Below are 19,514 nucleotides of genomic sequence, written 5' to 3'. Positions count from 1 at the left end.
ACCGCTGATAAATTGGGACCGTCGCTGCGGGTGTCTTCGTCCGGGAGACACTTTTTGTCCGCTTCTTGTCCTCGTGCATCCGTCCCCCACACCCCTTCATTTGTCCTCTTGACTTGTTTTCCTCATGTCAGGGTTCATGTCCCATCAGACGAATCTGTTTTGCTGTGCAAACTGGAAATGTAACGTACAGAGCTGCACGTGGCTGACGCTGTGTTATCAGGGAGACAAACTGTTCACCACCTCACGGCTGCGGCTGCGATAGCATCTGTAAGAGGCTTGGGTCAGGGTCGTTTTTCACCAGTGTATTCTAATCTCTCCTCCATCCATTTTTTCCCCTCTCCTCTCCTCCTCAGCGATCCGCCTATACCAATTTCGACTTCCATATTTCTCGTGCTATTTATCTCGTCTAGCCTACATTGTGACCTAAAAGGGTTGAGTTATGCCTGCCCTGGCCATTTCCCCCCCCCCCCCCCTCAGATTCCAGGAAATGATCACGTAAGTTACCAAATAAAGAAGCTATCGTTGCTATTCTGGGTCTTTCATGACTGCGATAGTGATGGAGAAGTGATGAAGTCGCAATATTAAATGCTTTCCGTGTCCTTGTTTTGTGCCATCACTGGCTTCCTCACTGCTCCCACTCCCTCTCTCCCCTTTCTCCCTCTTTCTCTCTCGCCCTTGCTCTCCAAGCTGTCAGGATGAAGGATGTTTCTGTTTCTCTTCTCTTCTCTCTCCTCTGCAGACGACAGTCACGGGGAAATCTCCTGTGTTCCTCTTACTCCAGACAGGCTTGAGATTTCCGATGACTGTCATCCTTATCCTCTTGGTGGTGAAACAATGTTATCTTATGATTTTGTTTTTTCGCTTTGGGTGGATTGTCGTCTGATCTCATAGCGCTGGAATATCTCTTCGGAGCATACCTTGTTCCTGCCCTGGTCCCTCCTCTCTACCTAAAAACACATTTCACACCTCGCAGGAATTGAGTTCTTGCATTTATCTATGTAAGCTTTTTTTGTCATCCTGCTTCCTGCTGAGAGTAAGACACTGCATCAAGCCGTGTGCATGTGATATACCTGCACTGTACCAACTGCTCCAGGGCGCGCGTGTATGTACGACATGCAGTCCACAAAATATACTATCTTTCTAGAGGTCCGCAACCTGATTGGGAAGAGACTGGATGGTGGGAGTGAGGAGTAGGGGAAAGGAGAGAGAGGGAGACAGATTGTGGCCCCTGGGCTCCTCTCAGTGTGATTGAAGTGGACAGCCCCCGCAGAGCCCCATCGAGGCCCCTCTGAGAAGTTAGACAGAGTGGGTGTGAAAGCGTCGCGTGTTGGACATGCTGTGTCGGCCTCTTGGAGACAGCTCTCCGCTTGCTGCTGACCTAACCGACCAGCGCAGCTGACAAGCTCTCCAGTCGTCCTCGTCATTAGCATGTCATGCTGTCATTTTCTATTGGCTCCAGATCTCCTCAGACAGAAGTCTGAGCTTCATCTGTGGCTAGGGGCTAGATGACGCCATCGCCCGTCCTTCGATGTTTGGAGACAAGAGTCCAAAATGAAAACGCTTCACGAGTGGCTCTGTCTTAGCGACTGAACTATGCTGTCCTTGCTGTCCTTGACACGATGCAACTTCCTTGTCTTATATGTCTGTCCGTGTGTGTGTGTGTCCGTGTGTGTGTGTCCGTGTGTGTGTTTGTGTGCGTGTGTGTGTGTCTGTGTGTGTGTTCGGGTTTGTGTGTGTGTGTGTCCGTGTGTGTGTTTGTGTGTTTGTGTGCGTGTGTGTGTGTGTGTGTGTTCGGGTTTGTGTGTGTGTCCCAGCAGATGTGCTGGAGGGGAAAAGTGCCATGCTGCTGGGTATGAGCCAGTGGAACTCCAATGACCTGGTAGAGCAGATCGAGACCCTGGGACACATGGAGCAGTCTCAAGGTAGGCCTGACACAAGCACACAGTCACACACACTCTCTCTCTCACACACTCTCTCTCACATACACACACACACACACACACACACACTAACTTTTCTTTGTATCATTGTCTTTTACTTGATTTTTGTATCACTCTAATGTGTTTTCACAGACATTTTAGCTATAGCAAAACCACAACCAATAAAACCTACAGTACTGTGTATTAAAGTGTCTATGAAAAGCCTGGTGGTTCAGTTGCTCTGTTGGTTGATGGTTTATTGATCTCATAACTCTGTTCTCACGAGCTGCTCCTGCAGGAGAAAGCAACTTATCTTCGGATCGCCCCTTCCCATCAGCCAGTGCTTTGAGTTCCTCATGGAGATTTTCTCTTTATTTGTCTAATCTTGATTTATCATTCCTCGCCGTGCCCCGAATTCAAATCCCGGAAGTCTTCCTCTCTTCACTGTCGTCTTGGCTACGTAGTGACAGGCGTTGCCCTGAGGAAGCAGCTTTCCACATAATCCAATTAGCTCCCCTCTAACTTTACCCTCCATCTCCGCCTCGCTTTAATGGCAGTGACAGTGTTTATCAATCCGCAACTCCAGATAAGATGTTTCTTTTCAATTAAAACAGAAATGGAAGCAGGATATAAATTAATGAATGTCCATATGGTCTGACTTATCTGGCAGGATCACTGATGAGCCACCGGGCTCTGAAGGGTGAAACAGCCTCTTTGGCCATGCACTCTAGATTTCCGTTTTGTAAAAGTTGTTAGAAGATTAGGGAAGCACTTCCCTCATTACTGAGCCCTGGAGGGTCCATGTCATATTTTATGTTTTGCTGCATTAAGCCGAAAGCCTCAGTAGGGAACCATGTAATAAGTCCAGGAGCTAGACTTCAGAGGAACGTTTGGTAGTCAAGGCGAGCCAGTTCAGCAGCCTCGGAAGAACACTGGAATTTTCACCACACTGAGGTTTCAATTTGGATTTTAAGCCACAACAAAAGGCCTCAATGTCAGATTATTGACTCTCCGGACCTCCTCTCTGCTTTACTAGCTGAGCCAATAGGGGATGGAAGGCAGAGTTTGAGAAGAGGCTGACGGAGAGATAAAGAGCCAGTCGTGCACTGTGAATCAACCGTGTCAGGGTCTCTGATGTGTCTCTTCTGTGTGCGCGGCCCTGTTTGGCTCTGGTCCCTGTGCTCGCTCTGTGAGACAGAAACAGGACCTCACTGGGTGGCCTGCTCCTCTGTGCTTCACTATGCTACCCTGTGCTCCCCTGTGCTTCACTATGCTCCCCTGTGCTCCCCTGTGCTCCACTGTGCTCCCCTGTGCTCCCCTGTGCTCCACTGTGCTCCCCTGTGCTCCCCTGTGCTCCCTTGTGCTCCCCTGTGCTACCCTGTGCTCCCCTGTGCTCCACTGTGCTACCCTGTGCTCCCCTGTGCTCCACTGTGCTCCCCTGTGCTCCACTGTGCTATCCTGTGCTACCCTGTGCTCCACTGTGCTCCACTATGCTACCCTCTGTTCCCCTGTGCTCCACTGTGCTCCACTGTGCTACCCTGTGCTCCCTTGTGCTCTCCTGTGCTACACTTTGCTCCCCTGTGCTCCACTGTGCTCCCCTGTGCCACGCTGCATGAGAGGAAGGAGGCGAGCCTCTCAGTCACATGGGAAACTACACAACTTGCCCTAGCAACACACAAGGAAGATCTTCTCTGACGTTCACTGTGTGTTTTTACCCTTTATCGAGGGTTAGGGTTACAGTTGTTGAGGCTAGAGAAGAGATGGGCGTGTGCTTTCCAACTTTTTGTAATTGCAGATCCATACAATTGGAGCTAATAACGGCAAATTAACTCAACTTGAGCTCATCAAAGGCCTTGAATCCTGTTGGCGCTTAGTAAAAGAAGTTGGGATTTAGCTTTGAAGTGTACGGAAGGATCAAAGTCGAATGTCTAACAACATTAGACGCACTGATTGGAAAATCCTTTTTCAACCCAAGGTTCTGCATCTTTATATGGTATATCAGTATGGTGTTGAGAATATGAATGCAGTACATAGATGCTTGTGACACGTACCACTTAAACTCAAACAGGCTGTTAGTCTGTGAGTGTGCTGGTCCAATCTAGCCCCATCTGCGGCCCTCCTGGCTGGCCTTGATGGTTTCAGTAGCTGGACTACAGCAAGAGCGAGGCTACCGCCTGCAGAGATGAAACAAGCCACTTGCTGCATCAGATGAGTGGTAAATGTCAGCAGCAACTCTGGATGGGGAGGAACCATGATCAACACCCGTGGGACCTGGATGACCTGATCACGGTGCTGTCATAATAGAGGCCATGTCATCGACTCCCATCCCAGCCTGCAGATGAGGTCCTACACTGGGGATGAGGTCTTGTTGAGTTAGGGCCCCATCTCCCAAGTGTACGTTTCATTGTCCCCCAACATCCTGTAATGATCTTCCTGTATGGTATGGTCCTTGTGTAATATGTCATTTGTATGTCAGATATAAATACGGTTGGCTAACTATGAAACAAAAGTTGTTGCTGGTAATGTGCTACCCAGTACCACACTGTGCTCTGTGCTGATGACCTTGCTGTCACAGCACAAGATGCTGTGCTCATTAGTGTACAATATTATTTGTGACAGAAAAGGCCTGGCCTTTTACACAGGCAGGTATGCTGTAGTAAAAAACATAATTATGTCTTCCCAAGTATCCGGTTTCAGCCCGTGTGTGTTTGTCAGCTGTTTTGACGTATCATCTCACATGTAGTCAGGCCCTTAGAGACAGAAACCAATTTGTCTGCTGGTCCCAGGAGATGTTTTTTAATTGAGCCTAATTTAATTGGTTGTTGTGTTAATTGTGTTTAAGGATTTGGGTTGTGATAAGCGTTAGTGTGTTCCTCCTTGTTCGTTCTATATGAACGTGCGTGTGTGTTCCTGTGAACGCGTGTGTGTGTGTGTGTGTGTGAGTCTGGGTGACGGCTGGAGCAGAGGACTGGTCGTTAAGGGACCTTGATCCGTCATGGGGTCTCTCTGTGCTTTAATGGATACTCTCTGGTAACTAGACCACTCCCTGATACCAACATCTGCTCTCCAGCAGTCTCCCCCCTCTCATTTACTTTCTCACTTCATTACTGTTTAATTAGTGTCAATGAGTGATCCATCTGATTAGCCAGTCATTAGTGCCTGGATGCAAATGGTTGCCTGATCCTGTTCGTCCGGGCATTGTGTTGGGGAGAAAGACGGTTCCCCAAGGTAGCATCGTACGGAAGATGACAACTGTGACAGCCAGGAATCCACACATACCCAACAAACTGAGAAGTGAAGGAGCGGCTGTACACGCCTAGCTCTCAACACACCAGTCACTGTTCCACCCTCTCCCCCTCTCTCCCTGTCTCTCTTTCCATCATCCTCTCCCCCTCTCTCCCTGTCCCTCACCCTTCCATCCTCTCCCCCTCTCTCCCTGTCTCTCTTTCCATCATCCTCTCTCCCTCTCTCCCTGTCCCTCACCCTTCCATCCTCTCCACCTCTCTCCCTGTCTCTCTTTCCATCATCCTCTCCCCCTCTCTCCCTGTCCCTCACCCTTCCATCCTCTCCCCCTCTCTCCCTGTCTCTCTTTCCATCATCCTCTCCCCCTCTCTCCCTGTCCCTCACCCTTCCATCCTCTCCCCCTCTCTCCCTGTCTCTCTTTCCATCATCCTCTCCCCCTCTCTCCCTGTCCCTCACCCTTCCATCCTCTCCCCCTCTCTCCCTGTCTCTCTTTCCATCATCCTCTCCCCCTCTCTCCCTGTCCCTCACCCTTCCATCCTCTCCACCTCTCTCCCTGTCTCTCTCTCCATCATCCTCTCCCCCTCTCTCCCTGTCCCTCACCCTTCCATCCTCTCCCCCTCTCTCCCTGTCTCTCTTTCCATCATCCTCTCCCCCTCTCTCCTTGTCCCTCACCCTTCCATCCTCTCCCCCTCTCTCCCTGTCTCTCTTTCCATCATCCTCTCCCCCTCTCTCCCTGTCCCTCACCCTTCCATCCTCTCCCCCTCTCTCCCTGTCTCTCTTTCCATCATCCTCTCCCCCTCTCTCCCTGTCCCTCACCCTTCCATCCTCTCCCCCTCTCTCCCTGTCTCTCTTTCCATCATCCTCTCCCCCTCTCTCCTTGTCCCTCACCCTTCCATCCTCTCCCCCTCTCTCCCTGTCTCTCTCTCCATCATCCTCTCCCCCTCTCTCCCTGTCCCTCACCCTTCCATCCTCTCCCCCTCTCTCCCTGTCTCTCTCTCCATCATCCTCTCCCCCTCTCTCCTTGTCCCTCACCCGTTCCATCCTCTCCCCCTCTCTCCCTGTCTCTCTTTCCATCATCCTCTCCCCCTCTCTCCCTGTCCCTCACCCTTCCATCCTCTCCCCCTCTCTCCCTGTCTCTCTTTCCATCATCCTCTCCCCCTCTCTCCCTGTCCCTCACCCTTCCATCCTCTCCACCTCTCTCCCTGTCTCTCTCTCCATCATCCTCTCCCCCTCTCTCCCTGTCCCTCACCCTTCCATCCTCTCCCCCTCTCTCCCTGTCTCTCTTTCCATCATCCTCTCCCCCTCTCTCCTTGTCCCTCACCCTTCCATCCTCTCCCCCTCTCTCCCTGTCTCTCTTTCCATCATCCTCTCCCCCTCTCTCCCTGTCCCTCACCCTTCCATCCTCTCCCCCTCTCTCCCTGTCTCTCTTTCCATCATCCTCTCCCCCTCTCTCCCTGTCCCTCACCCTTCCATCCTCTCCCCCTCTCTCCCTGTCTCTCTTTCCATCATCCTCTCCCCCTCTCTCCTTGTCCCTCACCCTTCCATCCTCTCCCCCTCTCTCCCTGTCTCTCTCTCCATCATCCTCTCCCCCTCTCTCCCTGTCCCTCACCCTTCCATCCTCTCCCCCTCTCTCCCTGTCTCTCTCTCCATCATCCTCTCCCCCTCTCTCCTTGTCCCTCACCCGTTCCATCCTCTCCCCCTCTCTCCCTGTCTCTCTTTCCATCATCCTCTCCCCCTCTCTCCCTGTCCCTCACCCTTCCATCCTCTCCCCCTCTCTCCCTGTCTCTCTTTCCATCATCCTCTCCCCCTCTCTCCCTGTCTCTCTTTCCATCATCCTCTCCCCCTCTCTCCCTGTCTCTCTTTCCATCATCCTCTCCCCCTCTCTCCCTGTCTCTCACCCTTCCATCCTCCCGTTCTGTGTTCTCCTGAACCCTCCATCTCTCCTCGCGTTCTAGCTCAACTCCATCCAAATGCGCACTGCTGTAAGTAGAGCCTTGGTTTCAATATCCTTGGAAAGCACCCTCCCCCACACTGTCGTGTGACGTGACTCAGTCCCCTTACCCACCATCATACCCTTGACTAATGACTGAGGCCACTCCACCTGCTCACTGGGTAAACAAGTTTATCAGTTCATAACACCAGGACTGTTCTACTTTGCAGTTGTTTTCCACTTCAGTCTGTGACTGATGTAGTATTTAATTCGTACTGACTAAAAATAACCGTCTTACATAAGTTATGTTTTTGTGAATTGCAGACAACAAGAAAAAAATTAAATGAAAATGCTTCTGATAGTCTGACAAACACCAATAGCTGAACGCATGAGACAGCCTTCCGGATTTGGTAAGATGCAAAACCGTTAACAACCTACTGTACTCGTAACTCACCGAAGGATAGTCCATAGAAATTCAGTTGATTGTCCTCCATGAATACAGAGGAATGAATCCAGAAAATGGCTGATAGGCGCTGTAGCTCCAGTTAGACATACAGACAGAGAACCAACAGCTTCTGAAGCTCATTTGTCTTCCTGCCACACCTCGGCCCACAATCAAGACATTTTTAACACACACTGCAGGGCTCCAGGCAGTCCCTCAGACACTAATTCCCATTTTATTACGTTTTCCCTCCCATTTGGCCTCCGTCTTTCTCCTTTTCTCTTTAAACACTAAATGCCCAGAGCTGTCTGGAGACAGACACTGTGGAGTGATAAAAAGAAAGGCTAACACAGAGATGCAGGGAACGTGAATGATAACCAAGGGTTGAGGGTAGAGAATTAACTAGAGAGAGAGAGGCTACCAGGGCACATATAACTGCTTTACACATCCTTCCCCCAGGAGCAGTTTCATAGTTTGTGTGTGTGTAAATGTTCATGGATTTAAATGTGTGTGTGGTGGGATACTGTATTAAAGTGCATGTATTGGTGCTCATTCTGGTCGTAGCTCCAGAGAACAAGAGTATATGCGCCGAAAAAAAACTAAACAAATAAATGATTGAATCCAGATAGATATGACTGGTAATGCTCATTTTCTGAGCCGCTGGTCATGTTTAATGAAGAGTGTTGTTGTTGTGTGCGGTGTGCTTTTACATTACTGTAAGATGCACAGTTGGAAGGTGAAGCAGATTCAGGCTCCAGGACCAGGGAGGATCAGGCCTGGTTCAGGCTGAAGCCAGGCTCTTCATCTGGGCTGGACTGTAGCTGCAAGGGTCTCACTGACAGGTGCCATACACACAGCAACCGAAGCAAGTCAGGGACCAGCTGGGACAATCAGGGACACACGGGCCTGTGCGTGTTTGTGTAGCTCCCGAAGGCTCCTGTTTGAGGGCAGCATCGGTTTCAACTTGCTTTTGTGTGTGTGTGTGTTCTCACCTCAGTATTTGGTTCTTGGTTTTCAGTGAGTGTGGGATTACTCTTCACCTGAGTGTTTGGCTATGGACGTGTGTGGAAGCATGTCTGTGTGTGTGTGTGTCTGTTTGTGTCTGTGTGTGTGTGTGTCTGTTTGTGTCTGTGTGTGTGTGTGTCTGTTTGTGTGTGTGTCTGTTTGTGTCTGTGTGTGTCTGTGTGTGTCTGTGTCTGTTTGTGTCTGTGTGTGTCTGTGTGTGTGTGTGGAAGTGAGGTGAGGGTCTGAGTGTCTGAGTGGGTCCAGCTGTAGAGCTCGGAGTGTCCCTGAGGGGGGTCTGGACAGGGCAAGGAAGGGCAGAATCTAAGCACTGGCAGACAGATGGTCCAGTGTGTCTAGCATGCCTTTACCTAGTCACAGGTCAATGCAGCCAACACACCTGTGAGAGGACAAGAAAACCATCCTTTAAACCAGCCCTGGTGCTAATTAAAGGCTAATGGCAGATGATCATACTCCAATTCACACTAGTGTATTTTTATCCACTCATATTTCTGAGATGTGTTTGTTTAATTTCCGGTTAATTAACATTGACATTCTCTAGTCCAGAAAATCGACTGTGCCAGTGAGTCAAATGAGAGCAGCAATCATGTTGAGAGATCAAACTTTGTTATGATGGATTGTAAACTGCTGCCTGGCTGGACAGAGCTAGCAAAACGCCACGCTCAGTCTGAGCAGGACAACGCTAGCTTGCTAACGTAACCGCTGTCATCACGTCTCGTCAGCATTGCTTCCTCCCAATCTGCCCATAGGGCTAGTGCCATTTGAATCTCGGGTCCTCTGACTCACAAACTCAACGACCACCTGTACACCGCTTCAGCCAGCTATGCTACCGAAAAACTAGCTCTAGCGGTTGGATGGGCGATATTTATACTGAGGAGTAATTTAATCAATTCATCTTGGTTACTCTAACGGGTTCTCTTATTGAATCAGACCTGTTTCTCTACAACCAATCACTCAGAAAGCAGCCAAAGCACCCAGATGCAATGCTCCCAGATAGTACAGGCTTAACAGCTCACCATTCCTCTCTTGTTCTGTCTCTCTTCAATCAGCCACGCGGCTCACCATCAAGTGTGTGCTTGACACTGTGGTGGTATTTTTGGAGTGTGGTGTTACCTGTACTTTGTATGCTATGTTGTGCTATGTAGTGCTATGTAGCTTATGTTATGAATGTCTCGTCTCTGCCGCCTCTCTCTGTTACTCTCTCTGTCCCTTCCACTCATTGTCTCTCTCTCTCTCTCTCTCTCTCTCTGTCTCTTCCACTCATTGTCTCTCTCTCTTTGTCTCTTACTCTTTCTCTTTTCTATTCCCCATGCCTGTCTGCTTCCTCCAAGGTGATATCAATCTGCCATGGTGGCAGCCTTTGTAGGAGAGAGGGAGGGGGAGAGGGAGGGAGAGAGAGGGACAGGGGGAGAGGGGCAGGGGTAGAGAGGGAGAGGGGTAGAGAGAGGGACAGGGGGAGAGGGGCAGGGGTAGAGAGAGGGACAGGGGGAGAGGGAGAGAGGGAGAGGGGGAGAGAGAGGTGCAGAGGGGGGAGAGGGAGAGGGGGAGGGAGAGAGAGAGGGACAGGGGGGAGACGGAGAAGGGGAGGGGGAGCCGTCTGTAATTGGCAGCAACAGGGGAACAGGAACAACAACACACTTAAAAAATTAAAGTAAACCATTTGTTTTGAATTTATGGAGAAATGACATTCTAAGACACAGCTGCCAAATCAGGATGACACAAAGGCACAAGGCTGCAGATCACAAGCTCACCTTCCACCTCCTCAACATCTCTCAGACTGCCGTCCACTCCACCTTGTCTCTCCCAATCGCTCTCCTTCTCTCTGGGTCATCTGCTCTCTGCTAGGGTGTCAGGTACTACACTAATACCAAAGGCAATATAATCATGAATTATAGCATCATTGGCCTTTTTTTTTTTTTTTACAGAATATGGTTGTGTGTGTTCCTTAGTGTTAGTATGCTGTGGAGTGGAAGTGAATGCCTGGCTCTAGTAGTGTGTGTGTGTTGTGTGTTGTGTAGTGAATGTGCGTCTGTTTAGTCTACATTTAGTCATTTAGCAGACGCTCTTATCCAGAGCGACTTACAATAAGTACAGGGAGGCAAGTAGGGTGCCTTGCCCAAGGACACAACGTCATTTTGCACAGCTGGGAATCGATCCGGCAACCTTCTGATTACTAGCCCGATTCCCTAACCGCTCAGCCACCTGACTCTTGGAGTGTGTGTGTGTGTGTGTGTGTGTGTGTGTGTGTGTTGTGTAGTGAATGTGGGTCTGTTTGGTCTAGGAGCGTGTGTATGTGTTTTGTGTAGGAGTGTGTGTTTTGTCTTGGAAGCAGTGAAAGGTTTGGAGGAAGAATTGGGGGTGTCATGGTGCTTGAGGTTCTATGAAGACAGGGATTACTGGGTACATTTAGAGTGTTGCTAAGCACTCCTGGGGCTTGTAATGCACTTATTGGTTGGTCCCTGAGAGGGAGAGATTGAAAGAGTGGCGGAGAGATGGAGAGAGAGTGAGAGCGAGAGGAAGAAAGCGTTGGGCTCTGTGAGGGTACAGGGCTAGATGGTTTCCTGCAGTGAGTCTGCAGGACACCATTCCACTCAGCATTAGTATGGTTCTGTCTTTGGTATGGCTGAACTTACAAATCCTCGGTGGCTTCATTTAGTCAGGCGGTACAGTGTCAAATGTTCATGCTTTAAATACTCTTTTGAAGAATCGAAGGACTACTTATTCTTCACATTCTCTGAATAACAGAACCATTATATTCTTAGTTATATTCTGCATAGAAGATAGAGCTCTTCATTGAAACTTCAGTGATTCATTTTCTAGGGTCATTTGCATTCACGTGTGATTCACTTGAATTGAAACGGCCTTATCTGGACTGATGTTCCCTCCTGTGTCGAGCTAATGAAATACTTTTCTACTATACTACTAGCTGTCTTTCCAATTCCTTCCCAACTCTGTCCTTGTACCTATAAAGTTTCTATAATGGAATTCCTGTATCTCACTGTGTGATCAGAATAGCTGTGAGAAGAGACAAGCAGGCTAGAAACAGGTGGGCAAGTAGACAGACAGGGAGGCAGACAGGCAAAGAGACCGACAGGAGACAGGCAGGTAGATAGACAGGCAGGCAGAGGGACAAACGGGAAGTAAGACAAGCAGGCCAGGAGACTGTCAGGGAGGCAGCAGGCAGGAGGGTACAGGGGACTGAGGAGCAGGGGACTGAGGGGACCAGGGAGCTGACAGGCTGGAACTGTGTGAAAGCTTCCCCTGGCAGACGCCCCAGTCTGGGAGAACAGATAAACAAGCAGTGGGCAAAGCACAGAGCTCTGAAAGATATAGAAAGGGAGAGAGCATGGAAAATAGGGGGGGGGAGAGAGAGAGGGAGAAAGTGGGATAGAAAGGGAAAAGGAGAGAGAGAGAGAGAGAGAGAGAGAGAGAGAGAGAGAGAGAGCTGAGAAGTAAGATGACAGAGCATGTAGAAGCTTCTGGAAGGGGTAATGAGTTTGGCTGGGAGCCCACGATACTCCACACCACAGCCAGGGACGCTGGCAGTCTTTGCAGGTGGAGGGAAACATGTCTCCCCCTCTCCCTCCATCCCCTCTTCTCACCCTTCTTCCCCTGGCCTTCATCTGCTTTGTTTTGGCTTTTTCTGACAAGCCAAAATCCAATTATTTGAAAATGCGTACTACAGTGTTGACAACCTTATACCTTTTGGACAGAATCTTCATGATATGTCACTATTGACTTTTCCCAGGCATGTGGTTATGAGATAGGAGCTGAAGGGCACAGCAGAGGAGACCCACCTGCCCGTTATGGGGGGATAAGGAGAAAAGGAAAGCCTTTAGTAATGTTCAAATTGGTCAGCTGCTCCAATCAATAATCATTTTTCCTTGTGTTATCAGTGTATCTGTGTGAAGTGGCCCATGTAATGACTTTTCTCTCTCTCTCTCCCTCCATTTCCCTCTTTTTCTCTGTCTTCCATCATTCGTCCTCCGGCAGAGAACCTCTACCGCCTGGGGCGTCAGCGCTGCATCCCTCAGAGCAGCATTGATGGCTTGGACGACATGGAGGTGAGATCACAGTAATACTTTTCAATACTGACCGGATTTTCTACAGTATTCTGTACAATAGCTCAACTGGATGCCGTTCATATTTGAGTGTAAGCCGATGATGCAACCCCCTTTTTTACTTCCTTTCGCCTCCCGCCCCCTTTTTGATAATTCTGATGTAATTCTGTGGTAATGGTCTCTTTCTCTCCTCCCATCTTCTCTCCCCTCCTTCTCTCTCTCTTTATCTCTCTCTCTCTTTATCTCTCTCCTCTCTCTCTCTCTCTCTCTCTCTCTCTCTCCTCTCTCTCTCTCTCTATCTCCCCATCTTCTCTGTCTCCCCTCCTTCTCTCTCTCCCCTCCAGAAGAAGTGTAAGACCCATGTGTTGCTCTTGGTGGTGCATGGCGGGAACATCTTGGACACGGCGGGCGGGGATCCAGGCGCAAAGGCGGGCGACGCCGCCACGCTGGCGTCTGTCCTGGAGAAGGTGGCGGGGGCACACTTCCAGGCCGCGGCCGAGCATGTGATGATCAAGCTGGTGCCCTGCCCTGCTGTGTGTGCAGAGGCCTTCTCCCTCGTCTCCAAGTGAGTGACCGACATGGACGTGGGGGAGGAGGGGGATGGAGGAAGGGAACAGGAGGAGGGAGGAAGGGAAGGAAAGGAGGTGGGAGGAAGGGATGGGGGGGGGGGGTTAAGAGAGTGAGGATGAAGGGGAGCCTTGTCTCGTGGGTAATTAAGCTAACTTCCATGGTGAAGCTCATGTAGCCTGCTCTTTAAAGTTGTCCTTTTAAATAATATCTTCACTTTGCCTGCCTACATAGGGCACATACTTTTAGATTTGATCTTTCAGGCCTTCCAGCACAATCCCTCCCCCCCCCCCCACACACACACACACAATTGGACACACCTGATTTTCAAAGCCAATGGGCCAACTGGCTGCTGAAGGTTAAACAGGAAAATCTATGGAGAAGACAGCCTTTAACAGACAGTGCCATGTTAATTAGCATCCTTCTGACATTTGCCTGCCTTTCCAAGCATTCAGAATATTTAACTCCTAACCTTTCTGACTGCTGCTGTTTTTAATTGTAAATTCGTTCCTGGAGCCCAGTAGGCAGGTCCTTGGTGGACAATGAGGAAGAATGCAAGAGTCAATTACTTCATGAATGGCATCACTGTCCCCTTTCTTGGTATCTGGAGGCTTCTTTGGAAAGAATAGATCTGATGACTCACTGTAATCTGTTTGCCTAATTAGTAGTCAATGTTTATTATTGGGCTGCTCCGTTTTACCGGCTTCTGGAGATAGAAGGAAATGAAACGCAGATGAGGAGGCTGGTTCTACCTCCCGGATAAGCTGCCAGTCAATGTTTTCTTTTTTCCTATAAATAATCAAGTGTAGCTTCAAAGACAGCAGATGGCCCCCTGCACTGCAGGCCTCTATGACGTGTTATTGGGTTGGAAAGTCTTGGATTCCAAGACCTAAGTTCCTCTAATGACCGTCAAATAATGAAGACTTCGGGGCGCTGGAAATCCCGAGAGCTGCAGTTTTTTTGTCTCTCGTTTGGAGAGACGATGTTTGCGTGGATTTGCTGACAGGCTGCAGGGAGCTGCTCAAGCACGACTAATCTTTTCATGTCGCGTTTCAAGCTGCCTGTCTTTCTGAGGGGAATCTTGTCAGGCACACGCACACAGTTCTCTGCTACCCTCCCTCCATACTGCCGTCAAACGATCACACTTTATGTTGACATAGATCCTACCCATCGATATGCAGAGCGCGTCTCTGTTTGTATTTGGACTCATTCAGCGTGGCTTGGTGAGGACGGTGGGGCATCGCTCCGCCGCTGTGAGTGGCGTCAGTGAGAGACAGCTACCGCGGGTGAGAGCGTAAATAGATCTGAGGGCTGTAGCCTCAGCAGCTTGACGCCCTGCCGCATGCCTGCCATCCGCACACATCCACCCAGGACACGTCGACAAGAACAGCAACCCTCGGGCGTTCCACAGAAACGACTTATTGCCACAATTCTCAATTGCCTCACCCTGTACGCTTGACGGCCATGGAAACACACACACACACACAGTGCATGTCTCACACGCACCAACACAAACTCTAACGCATAGCACAACGTGACTCACATTTGCCACTGTCACTGAATGGTGTCATCCCTAATGCCTGTGTTAGACTGGTGGGCGTGTGTGATCTCATTTATTGGCATGCCAATCCAAACAGCAGCAACATCACAAGAATCATCTTCAGCGGGGGCCCTGGCGAGAGATGGCTGCCGTCCTCTTAAGTCACCGTCCTGCTGGGATCTTACCGCGTCGCGGAAAAACACGCACGCTGTAACTAAGTGAAAGGTTCTGAGCGCATTCAATGTCTGCTCGAGAGTAAGCCGAGAGTCAGAACTCGAGTCTTTTATGCAGAGGACGTTTCCCCCGTAGAGAACAGACGTGTTTTTTCTTGTGAGTTTTTCTTCTGTCTCCGTGCCTCTGGGATACCTGTGGTGACTCTGAGAGGCCTCTTGGTGCTCATTAGGGCCTTTCTCTGCTAATGAGGGAAGCTCCTGCAGCTAGCAGGGTGCTACTTAAGGTGTTGGAGGGAAGCTGTAATGAGAGGGCAACATTGGAGCACATACGTACACCGAAGCACGCACGCACACTCACACACGCGAGCGCACACACACAGGAAACAGGAAAGGTTGTGTACTCACACATGCTAAAACACAGGCAAGCTAGCGGAACCAATGAGGAGAAACACTCTGCCTGACTTCACACCATCACATATGTCATTAACAAGTGACACCAGGAAAAAGCCCACCCATTGATTTCCTCTCACTGTCAGAGAAGCTCTTCCTTGGTGACAGTTTCACAAATGTCAAAATTGTGTATACAGTTAAACTATTAAGTTCTCCATCTGAGCAGCGAAGAGAAGTGAAAATGGCTTTCTCTTGTCCTGTGGGGGCTCTTGTCAGAGAACAGAATCAGTGTGCCTGGAGGTAGAGGGAGAAAACTTCAGCTTTGTCTAACTAAGGATATGTTTAATGGTGTGTGTGTGTAAAGGTTTGTGTGTATCTTGTATTTGACCTGGATGAACCACTTTCCTTTCATCTTATGCACATGGACCTACTCTCTATTCCAGGGACTTCAAGTGACACCCCTGGGGGAGGGGGGGGCTGTAGAGGTTGTGGGGGGCAGCAAAGGGAGGGCTCTCTGAGTGCACGGACATCCATTTAGCCAGGGGGAGGGGGGGGGGGGGCAGTCAAACAGGAAGCTATCCAACCCGAGTTTATTGTCTTATACATTTAGTCTGTTACATCAGAGAGACATGAGAGAAAGAGAATGGTTGGGGGTGGGAAGTATACATTCACTCCCTAATTTTTCACTTCACCAGTGTAGCACTAAAACATGTAGTAGTAGGCTAATGGCTACTTTTTACTTAAGTCTATGTCAGAGCCCACACTTCTTTACTTGAGTGAAAAAGTATAGTTGGTATTTCAACTTTTACCAGTCTTTTTAAACATTTGTGTCCTGTGTAAACGCCTTAACTTAAATCTTTTTTTTTTAATTGAATTTAATGAACACATCATACATCTATAATGGAATTCGTAATATCAATATCAAAATCGATATGCATTAACGCAAGGCACATGGTGTAAACAAAGAACAAATCAAAGAAAAAGTATTTTTCAAAAGATTTTTCCAAATCTTGAATCCTCTATGCACAAATCACTTCCGCATATTGCATACATTTCGAGCTACATCAACAATTACGAAGGTAAAGTTTATCTAACTGTCACAGTAAAACTAGCTAGCTATGAACAGATTTGAGCAGTAATGTAGCTAGGATATCTAGCTAATCATTTTTAGCTACATTATGATGTCCTCAATTATTTGATTGTATGCGCAAACATGCGCAAAGTCGCATGTTCTTAGAGTGACACATCCACGATGAGGATGTGTCAAAAAATATTTGAGCTATGCAAGAGGGCCGCAAAGTGGAAAAGGTAGTGAATAGGGTTGCCAACCGTCCCGATTTGTCCGGGACATCCCGATTTATGTGTGATTGATTTGTGCCGTCCGGGACAGCTCCAGTTCCGTTTTCCAATCACAGCCTCGCCGGCCGGTATTCATATTCAGTGAACAGCGAACAGGTGCGCGTGTCAGAAGGGAGCGCAAGTGCATGGAAATATTAAAGCGAAGGGCCTTGCATCACTAGAGCAGACGACCATCAAAAGCTGAAAGCACTCCTGGCCTCGGCGATTTACCTGACTGAATTTGGTGAATGATGGTTTCAGTCGTTTTTACATTTTCTGGTATATCTAAGTTAAGTTACCCAGGAGCTTGTTGACATAGACTTAGCAAACGTTAGCTACAGCTTGATGAATTGAGTCATTGAACACAGGAGGAGAGAACGCAACGTTAGCCAGTTAGCTAAAGCTCCGGTGGAAAATTCCAAATGAACGTATGCAGCCCTTAGTTCCGCTTACACACAACAGTGACACTGACAGATCGAAAGCTAATTTGAGACAATATAAAGATGGAAAACCAGGCTAAGAAACGTAAACGTAATTACCTTCACTCAACAAAGTTTTACCAATTGGACAAACGGCTATGTTTGTTTGTTTACAGCTCCAAAAACGATTTGGGGGGGGGGGGGGGGGGGGGGGAAGTGTCCCGCATTTGGGGTTGAGGAAGTTGGCAACCCTAGTTGTGAATGCCTGCTCTACTTAATCCTATGGCTGAAGGCTTTGAACAAGTAGACCCTGCGTAGTTCACACCCCCTCACATGACCTGGTCACACGCCTGCAATGATCAAGAACCTTTTCCCACAGAAACTCTAGTTTAAGCAGCTTGGCCATGTTCTTTTTGAAGACGTTGAATGTGGAATCTGAAGACGCCACCATTCCACATGGCTGGAGACTCTTAGCGCTGAGCACACAGAGAGACACTCTCAGACATGGTGTGTCTTTGAAGGTGTTTACCTTGATGATGATGATATGCTGCGTAAGTATCACAGTAGCAGCATGCCAGCGCTATGTCAGTAATGTGAAGTGGGGTTCAGCCGCGATGTCTGCTCTGTGCTCCACAGTACATAAGGGTGTGTGTAGGCATGCGTGTGCAGATGTATCTGTATGCATGTGCACGCCGTATGCATGCGCACGCCTGAATGAATGGATAATACCCTAAAGGGTTGTGTATGATTTGGGATTAAGGGAGTGGTACTACCCATTACTTATCTGTCTGGGGCTTTGTTGATGTGAGAGACCGGTGGAGCTAGGGTGCGATAGAGCCAGCTATCAGAGGTGAGACTAGTTCATTGTCAACCCTCCAGCTCTCTCTCTCTCTTTGTCTCAATCTATGTCTCTCTCTATCTCTCTCTCTCTTTTTTTCTCTCCCTCTTCTCTTTCTGTCTCTCCCCTCTTTCACACTCCATCCCTCCTGTCTTCTCTCTCTCTCTCTCTCTCTCTCTCTCTCTCTCTTCCTTCAGTCTATCAAAGGTGTGCGGCTCTATTGATGTTGCCATGTCAACCTCATTACTTTTGATACCTAATCTTGGATCTTTTGGCTGGAAAGGTTCTCTTAATTGGCAATCTAAACACTGGCCTCGAAAGTTTAGAGAGACAGAAAGAGAGAGACATTGATAGAAAGGGAGAGAGAGTGAGAAAGAAGCTAGAAGTCTAGCTGTTGATTGTTGCACCTTTCCTAACACGTTGTTGATCACTGGGTGATTACAGCTTCTACTGTGGGATGCTAAGAAATCTTTTTCTAATTGTTTGTACTGATTTTCAACAAACAATAACAACTTATCCTCGAAATTAGCTTTCAGACCTCTTTCATGTTCAAGATGATCACTAATTATGTACGCCGCAGGCAGAAACTACCAAAACCACACAACATCCAGTAGCTAAGGAACTTCTTTTCAGGTGACACAAACCCTTGAATCATTATCATCAAGAGCAGGTGTCGGCATAAACAGATGACTAATTATTCACCTTGGCAAATAAACATGGAGCTGAGAGAAGCCCAGCTGCACTGGGCCGGGCTGGGGCCAGTGTGGACAGGCTGTCTGGAGCAGGGTTGGACTGAAAACATGTAAATAGGCCATGTCCCTTCGGACTGTTTTGGTTGTGTGTGTGTGTGTGTGTGTGTGTGTCCGCGAGGGTCCCATACTAGCAGCAGGGGTCTGTGTTAACATGACAGGAGCCAGACTCTGCTTGACTCTGCACAGCTAGGCAACACTTTAGCTACACACACACACACACACACACACGACACACACTCCCTTAGGCTAGACCAGTGCACTAGTCCTGAGGCTGTTTGACACCTTCACACGCACACTACCTCCAAGCTCTGTTCGTGTGTGTCTGCCTCTGCTAATGAGAGAGCCGGTGACCGTCAGTGGCTGCAGCCGTAGATCAGCCTTGGGGCGCTGCTCGCCTCCTCCTCCTCCTGTGACGGCGCTCTCTGATGGATGACAACAGGGCTGCCCCAGCTGTTCAAGGAGAACGCACACGGGTGCTGCCATCCTTCATGTCTTCCCCACGCTGTCGGGTAAAGGCTCGGCCAATGTGCGCTGTCACTATCGGTGATTTACACACGCACAGGAACCCCGTGCGCACAAACGCACACGCACACACGCTGCGTCCTCTATGCTGTGACCTGTGGCACTTTACTAATCATGCCTCTCATCCGCTAGGATAAGATCCCACCCATCTCTGTCACACACACACACACACACAGAGTCTACATTTAGCAGGCTCTGTCTAAAATAAGATGGAGTGTAGAAATTGAGCAGGCAGGCGATGGATTAGAGATTATAGGCTTTGCCAGTTTTGCCTGCCAGGCTGTCATATTGCACCTCCGGAAACAAAATAAAGAAGACGGAGAGAATGAGAGAGAATGAATTCAGGATAGCCAATGA

At 48.9% G+C, this 19,514-nt stretch overlaps 1 protein-coding gene across 3 annotated transcripts in view; it reads left to right on the top strand.

Annotated features, from left to right (window-relative positions):
- Positions 1-19,514, top strand: part of pitpnm3 (PITPNM family member 3) — a 56,627-nt gene that overhangs the window by 13,977 nt on the left and 23,136 nt on the right. The window contains exons 3-5 of one of the 3 annotated variants that reach the window (XM_084674626.1): positions 1,818-1,922; positions 12,551-12,621; positions 12,963-13,183. In XM_084674626.1, the coding sequence (XP_084530752.1) occupies positions 1,818-1,922; positions 12,551-12,621; positions 12,963-13,183 (397 nt within the window). Of the gene's footprint in view, positions 1-1,814; positions 1,923-12,550; positions 12,622-12,962; positions 13,184-18,104; positions 19,145-19,514 lie in introns of those variants that run through there. The other 2 variants (XM_084674625.1, XM_084674627.1) reach the window with 2 other exon arrangements.

Source organism: Hypomesus nipponensis, chromosome 15 (genome assembly GCF_054491055.1).
Source record: "Hypomesus nipponensis isolate SF chromosome 15, ASM5449105v1, whole genome shotgun sequence".
In the NCBI taxonomy this organism is placed as follows: domain Eukaryota; kingdom Metazoa; phylum Chordata; class Actinopteri; order Osmeriformes; family Osmeridae; genus Hypomesus; species Hypomesus nipponensis.
The sequence above is the reverse complement of the archived record's forward strand: the minus strand, read 5'-3'. Positions and strand labels throughout refer to the sequence as shown.